Source organism: Neoarius graeffei, chromosome 18 (assembly GCF_027579695.1).
Source record: "Neoarius graeffei isolate fNeoGra1 chromosome 18, fNeoGra1.pri, whole genome shotgun sequence".
Lineage (NCBI taxonomy): Eukaryota > Metazoa > Chordata > Actinopteri > Siluriformes > Ariidae > Neoarius > Neoarius graeffei.
This window is the reverse complement of record NC_083586.1, coordinates 33,868,959-33,876,759: the sequence shown is the minus strand read 5'-3', so window position 1 is coordinate 33,876,759 and position 7,801 is coordinate 33,868,959. Positions and strand designations below refer to the sequence as shown.

Genomic DNA, 7,801 nt, shown 5'->3' with positions numbered 1-7,801 from the left:
ATTGTTGTTCAGTGTTCTCCTGATGGTGGATTCATGAACATTAGCCAATGTGAGAGAGGCCTTCAGTTGCTTAGGAGTTACCCTGGGGTCCTTTGTGACCTCGCCGACTATTACACGCCTTGCTCTTGGAGTGATCTTTGTTGGTCGACCACTTCTGGGGAGGGTAACAATGGTCTTGAATTTCCTCCATTTGTACACAATCTGTCTGACTGTGGATTGGTGGAGTCCAAACTCTTTAGAGATGGTTTGTAACCTTTTCCAGCCTGATGAGCATCAACAACGCTTTTTCTGAGGTCCTCAGAAATCTCCTTTGTTCGTGCCATGATACACTTCCACAAACATGTGTTGTGAAGATCAGACTTTGATAGATCCCTGTTCTTGAAATAAAACAGGGTGCCCACTCACACCTGATTGTCATCCCATTGATTGAAAACACCTGACTCTAATTTCACCTTCAAATTAACTGCTAATCCTAGAGGTTCACATACTTTTGCCACTCACAGATATGTAATATTGGATCATTTCCCCCAATAAATAAATGATCAAGTATAATATTTTTGTCTCATTTGTTTAACTGGGTTCTCTTTATCTACTTTTAGGACTTGTGTGAAAATCTGATGATGTTTTTGGTCATATTTATGCAGAAATATAGAAAATTCTAAAGGGTTCACAAACTTTCAAACACCACTGTAAATAACTAACAAGTTGATTTTATATATATATATATATATATATATATATATATATATATCACTATAACACTGAAATAGTTGTCAGGTGGATATTTTACACAATTTATATTTATGTAATAAAACAAACAACAGGGATTTGTATGAGAGTTACTCTGGTTTACGATTACTTCCGGTTTATGTCTCGAGAGGGCAACTTCCGTCTCTAGTCACACCAGTATTCTCAGTTATATTTTGCTTTCATAAACCACAAATATGTATAAAACTTTATTATTACGTCGTGCATTTATTTTTTTTTTTCTGGAGCATTCTTACAATTCGAGCCAAGTGAAAATGTTCACGCTGACTGTTTCCTGATATTTACATGGTATCTTGCAAGTCGCTGCAATCTACACTATTTTCTACCCACCCGTTTTCGGGTAAACTTCCTCATGTGCTTACCGAGTATCCTGTGCGTTGATTGGCTTGTAGCACGAATCTCCTCAGCAGTCAGCCAATCATAGCACAAGAAGGCGGGGTTTACGGAATACCGGTTGGAAGTAAAATATCACTAGCAGAAAACATAGCCTCCAGAACTTTCTAGACGCTAAGTGTGAGAGCAGACAGCGGGCTCATGGCAAGCGACAGGTGCGTGTTTCTCAAACGGGAATGGTTAGTGTTAAAAATGTGTTTTAAAGGCCTGTTAGTCGAGTAAATATTTTCTCGTTGCAGGTGTTTTACTGACAGTTTCATAGACGCGGATCCAACACGAGCTCTGGAGGTAATGAGAGAAGCTGCTAAGTGTTAGCTTTGGGCTGTTTATGGTAATTAGCTAACTCACTTCACGGCCCTGAAAACTTTGACCTCATCTACACATTCAGCATGTGTTCAGTGACCAGAAAACCGAGTGATAATTTCCCTTCAGTTAGGTAGCAGAGCTTTTGGAAAAACAAGCAAAACCGAAAGTGCTAGCTACCTAAGCTAATATGAACAATAATATAAGTTCATGTAACACACCTGTATAATAAACTAGCTGTGGTGGTCAGGGATGGGCTTTGACACTGATTCTAAGTGTAAACCCTGTACCATGTCTTATCTGCTTGAAGAATCTATCTATCTATCTATCTATCTATCTATCTATCTATCTACAGTCTTCTTATTCTTTTGGCTGCTCCTGATTAGGGGTCGCCACAGCAGATCTTTCATCTCCATTGCTCCCTGTCTTCTACCACTTTCATGTATCTCCTCTTTGGCCTTCCTCGTTTTCGTGTGCTCTGCATCTCTTCTCAGGATGTGCCCATACCATACCAGTCTCATCTCTCTTAGCTTAATTCCCAAGCTGTCCCTCTGATGTGCTCGTTCCTTATCCTGTCCAACCTCCCATCGCAAACCTTAACATCCTCAATTCTTCGTTAAGGGTGCGATCTCCAATCCATACATCACAGCTGGTTTTGGTACTATCCTGTACACTTTTGCTGGGACTCTCCTATCACAAATGACTCCCGAAATCCTCCTCCAACTGCTCCACCCTGCCTGCGCTCTCTTTCTCACCTCACTCTTGCAGCAGCCCCTATTTTCCTGCACAGTTGACCCCAGGTACTTGAATTCACCAACTTTTTTTACGTCTACTCCTTGCATCTTCACTACACTCTCATCCCCGTTCTCATTGATGCACATGTATTCTGTTTTGCTCCTGCTCACCTTCGTTCCAATGCATACCTCCATCTCTTCAAACCCAACTCGACCTCCTTTCTACTTTCACCATATATCACAATATCATCCGCAAACATCATGTTCCTCGCTTCGTCCGTCAAGCTATCCATCACTATGGCAAACAAAAAAGGACTCAAAGCAGATCCTTGATGGAGTCCCACCTTCACCTTGAACCATTCAGTTGTTCCAACTGCACGCCTCACTGCTGTTTCACTGTTCTCATACATGTATCTATCTACAGTACCCAGTAAAAAGTTACTTCAGAGAGGTAGCCCCAATAAGAACCCCCATTGAAATAAACATAAATAGAACAATTTTTTTTTTTACATGAGCAATAACTTTTCTGAAACTAGTATTGGATAACCCTGAGTACTCGCTGTCCTATTTATTTTGCAAACTTTTGTTGTAATGAGATGTGGCTTGCTTTGCAGACTTGAGCAATTTGCCAGAAACCTCAAAGCAATCTGTGTCAATGAATTTGTTTATCTTGTAAGACCTCACATTCACAAGTGTTTGAAAGAAAGAAAGTGAAATTCCTCTCTGCATTTAACCCATCTGAAGAAGTGAACACACACGTGAGCAATGAGCACACACACACACACCCAGAGCAGTACCCAGTATGCTAACAGTGCCCGGGGAGCAGTTGGGAGTTCGGTGCCTCGCTCAACGGCACCTCAGCTCAAGGCCGTCCCATAGTAACCTAACCGCATGTCTTTGGACTGTGGGGGAAACTGGAGCACCCGGAGGAAACCCATGCAGACACGGGGAGAACATGCAAACTCCACACAGGAAGGCCCTCTCTGGCTGCTGGGTTCAAACCCAGAACCTTCTTGCTGTGAGGCAACCTTGACAGCTGACTCTTAAATTCTGTCTTGATGTGACGCACCATACTGAAAGCCCTTTCTGCATTACAGTTAGAATTTGGCAGTACCAAATTACTTTGGCCTATATGGGGGGGAAAAAAGGTGGCAAAATATGTAGACAAGGTGAAGCCATGCCCTAAAGGTTACTGAAACAGCTTTGGGACCAAAACATCACTGATTCAATTCCCTAAACCAGCAGGAATGGCTGAAGTGCCCTTGAGCAAGGCACCGACAGTGTCTTGCAAAAGTATTCATTCCCTTGAGTGTTTGTCCTGTTTTGTTGCATTCCAAGCTGGAATTAAAATCGACTTTCTGGGGATTGGCACCATTTGATTTACACAACACTTTAAAGGTGCAAATTGTTTTATTGTGACGCAAACAATAATTAAGATGGAAAAAACAGAAATGTGGAGTGTGCATAGGTATGAAACCCCTAAATAAGAGCTGGTCCAACCAATTCACTTCATAAGTCACGTAATTAGTTAAGATCCACCTGTGTGCAGTCAAAGTGTCTCGTGATCTGTCACATTATGTCTGTATAAATCAACCTGTTCTGGAAGGACCCTGACACACTACTAAGCAAGCAACATGAAAACCAAGGAGCCTCCAAACAGGTCAGAGACAAAGTTGTGGAGAAGTATAGATCAGGGTTGGGTTATAAAAAATATCCCAAACTTTTAAATATCTTATGGAGCCCCATTAAATCCATTATAGCAGAATGGAAAGAATATGGCACCACTACAAACCTGACAAGAGAAGGCCACCCACCAAAACTCACAGACCGGGCAAGGAGGGCATTAATCAGAGATGCAACAAAGACACCAAAGATAACACTGAAGGAGCTGCAGAGATCCACAGTGGAGATGGGAGTATCTGTCCATAGGACCACTTTAAGCTGTACACTCCACAGAGCGGGGCTTTATGGAAGAGTGGACAGGAAAAAAAAAAGTAATTGCTTTAGAAATCACATTTGGAGTTTGCCCAACAGCATGTGGCAGACTCCCCAAATACATCGAAGAAGATTCTGTGGTCAAATGAGACTAAAATTGATCTCTTTGGCCATCATGAGAAATACCATGTGTGGTGCAAACCCAATACCCTGAGAACACCATTCCTACAGTGAAGCATGGTGGTGGCAGCATCATGCTGTGGAGATATTTTTCATCTGCAGGGACGGGAAAGCTGGTCAGGACTGAAGGAAAGATGAATGGCACTAAATACAGAATTGGAATCAGAAAAAGCTTTATTGACAAGTAATTGTTATAACTACAAGGAATTTGGCTTGGAATTAATAGGGTAGTCACACGAGAGGTGGAATGAGCCAGAATGCCATCGGAATGAAAATTCTTCGTATATTCTGGGATATTCGAAGTGCATTCTAAAAATTCTGAGTGCGTTCCAAACATTCGGACCCATTCTTGTGGCCGGCCCGAATGTTTTGCTCATGCTCAAAACATTCGAGGTGCATTCGAAGAGGAGAAATATCGAACGACATTCGAAGTGTATTCTAACTGCATTCTGACTGCATTCTAAGTATTCTCATGGCATTCCAACAGCATTCAAAACATTCTGATTGCATTCGAGGGAAAAGTCGAAATGGCAAGCCACTTCAAATCCTGCCAGAATGTGCCTCGAATGAGCTGAAATGCCACCGGAATGAAAATTCTTTGTGTGTTCCGGGATATTCGAAGTACATTCTAAGTATTCGAGCTGCATTCTCTTTGAATTCTTAGACGTTCGAAACATATTCGGCGGCTATTCCGGGAGCATTCTGACTGCTTTTGAGGTGAATTCATCCAGCATTCGAGGCACCTTCCGATCAGACTTCGGGTGGTATTCGGGCAGCAATCGAACCGCACTCATACGGCATTCGAAGTGCATTCTTAATATTCTTACTGCATTCTAATGGCATTCTAGGTATTCCTACTGTGTTCCAACTACATTTGAACTGCATTCGAAAGCTAATACACCCGGAATGTGAAAGAATCATTCGAGGTGGTTTCGAAGCACATTCTAAGTATTTGAACGGGATTCTTACAAAGCTGTAAGAATGTTGGTCAGTTTGAAATTCCCGCCCGAATGTAGCACGAACTTTTTAAAAATTTTCCATTCCGGCTGGTTCTGCTTGTTTCCTGCTAATTCCGAATAAGTGTGACGGGGCCTTAAGGTGCTCAATAAATAAATGGTAAATAAAGATAGTCTATTCTAATAAAGGAGCTACATAAGAATGGTCTATTCTAAAATATTAAGAAATAAGAACTTAATAAACAAGAGAAAATAAAACTGTGCAAGTAAACAAATTGCAAATTAGGTAAACAACTGGGAGGGCAGAGTAAATGGGGTCACTGGTCTTGTTTATTGAGGTGGGGGGAGCAGAGTGGGTCAGGAGTCTGAGGTATGGAACTGGTGGGGGGGGTGGAGTAAGTGGGGGTCACTAGTCATGTTTATGAGCAGCGGTAGGAAAGAAACTGTTTCTGTGGCGTGAAGTTTTGGTCTTGATGGACCGCAGCCTCCTGCCAGAGGGGACTGTCTCGAGTTTATGTCCGGGGTGGGAGGGATCAGCCACAATCTTTCCTGCCTGCCTCAGTGTCCTGAAGGTGAACAGGTCCTCAAGTGAAGGTTGGCTGCAGCCGATCACCTTCTCTGCCGAGCGAATGATGCCCTGCGGTCTACCCTTGTCTCTGGCAGGGGCGGCAGCGTACCAGGTGGTGATGGAGGTGGTGAGGATGGACTCATTGATGGCTGTGTAGAAGTGCACCATCATTTCCTTTGGCAAGTTGAACTACTTTAACTGCCGCAGGAAGTACATCCTCTGCTGTGCTTTTGAGATGAGGGAGCTGATGTTCAGTTCCCACTTTAGGTCCTGGGTGATTATGGTGCCCAGGAAGCGGAAGGACTCTATAGTGTCCGCTGGTGATCCATACAGGGTGATGGGGCTGGGTTCTTTCTGAAGTCCACAATCATTTCCACTGTTTTTGCAGCATTTAGCTCCAGGTTGTTTTGGCTGCACCAGGTCACCAGATGGTCGATCTCCCACCTGTAGGCGGACTTGTCCTCACCAGAGATGAGTCCAATGAAGGTGGTGTCATCTGCAAACTTCAGGAGCTTGACGGACTGGTGGGTGGAGGTGCAGCTGTTCGTATACAGGGAGAAGAGCAGAGGAGAAAGAAAGCAGCCTTGGCGGGGGGGATCCGGTGCTGATTGTCTGCATGTTGGAGACATTGTCCACGAAGGCGCACAAGTGCTGCAGCTCATTTACCTCTCCTCCGGCGCATCACTCTAGCAGCAGTGCAGGTGAGGACACCTTTGACCAGAATGGACAATAAATCTACGGATGGTGAAGTGAATGTAGGAAATAAGTCCACTGAAGTCGTTTCCCTGATGTTCAGGAGTTCTTCTCATGAAAGAAATTCAGGAAGGGTTACATGAAGCACTATTTACAACCAAAAACCAGACAACACAGAGCACACCAAAACTCCGAGGTGGTCATCTGTGGTGCCATCTTGAAAAACAAGGCAATTCTGGAGGAAAACCTGTTTGAGTCAGCCAGAGGTTTGAGACCAGGATCACATTCCAGCAGGACAATGACCCTAAACATACTGCTAAAGCTACACTGAAGTGGTTTAAAAGGAAATATTTTAAATGTCTTTGAATGGCCTAATCAAAGCCCAGACCTCAATCCAGGTGAGAATCTGTGGTATAACTTGAAGATTGCTGTACACCAACACAACCCATCTAACTTGAAGGAGTTGGAGCAGTTTTGCCTTGAGGAATGGGCAAAAATCCCAGTGGCTGGATGTGCTAAGCTAATAGAGACATACCCCAAGAGACTTGCAGCAAAAGGTGGCTCTACGAAGTGTTGACTTTGGGCAGGGGTAAATACCTATGCACACTCCAGATTTCTGTTTTTCTTTTTTTTTAATCTTAATTATTGTTTGCGGCATAATAAAAAAAAAATCATCTTTAAAGTGGTAGGCATGTGTAAATCAAATGGTGCTAACCCCCCAAAAATGCATTTTAATTCCAGCTTGTAATGTGACAAAAACATGACACACACACACACACACAGGAGAATGAATACTTTTGGAAGACACTGTAACCCTCAACTGCTCCCCAGGTTGCTTGGGATAAGAGCTGTTGCTAAATGCCATTAATGGACAACCCTGATTCCAAAAAAGTTGGGACAAAGAACAAATTGTAAATAAAAACGGAATGCAATGATGTGGAAGTTTCAAAATTCCATATTTTATTCAGAATAGAACATAGATGACATATCAAATGTTTAAACTGAGAAAATGTATCATTTAAAGAGAAAAATTAGGTGATTTTTTTTTTTTTTTTTTTTTAAATTTCATGACAACACATCTCAAAAAAGTTGGGACAAGGCCATGTTTACCACTGTGAGACATCCCCTTTTCTCTTTACAACAGTCTGTAAACGTCTGGGGACTGAGGAGACAAGTTGCTCAAGTTTAGGGATAGGAATGTTAACCCATTCTTGTCTAATGTAGGATTCTAGCTGCTCAACTGTCTTAGGTCGTTTTTGTCGTATCTTCCG

General features: G+C 42.7%; 1 protein-coding gene across 1 annotated transcript in view; it reads left to right on the top strand.

Annotated features, from left to right (window-relative positions):
- Window positions 1–1,210: 1,210 nt before the first annotated feature.
- sugt1 (SGT1 homolog, MIS12 kinetochore complex assembly cochaperone) overlaps window positions 1,211–7,801 on the top strand; it is a 76,155-nt gene continuing 69,564 nt past the window's right edge. The window contains exons 1-2 of the mRNA XM_060898722.1: window positions 1,211–1,316; window positions 1,401–1,449. Coding sequence (XP_060754705.1) covers window positions 1,303–1,316; window positions 1,401–1,449 — 63 coding nt within the window. The 5' untranslated portion in view covers window positions 1,211–1,302. The remainder of the gene's footprint in view (window positions 1,317–1,400; window positions 1,450–7,801) is intronic.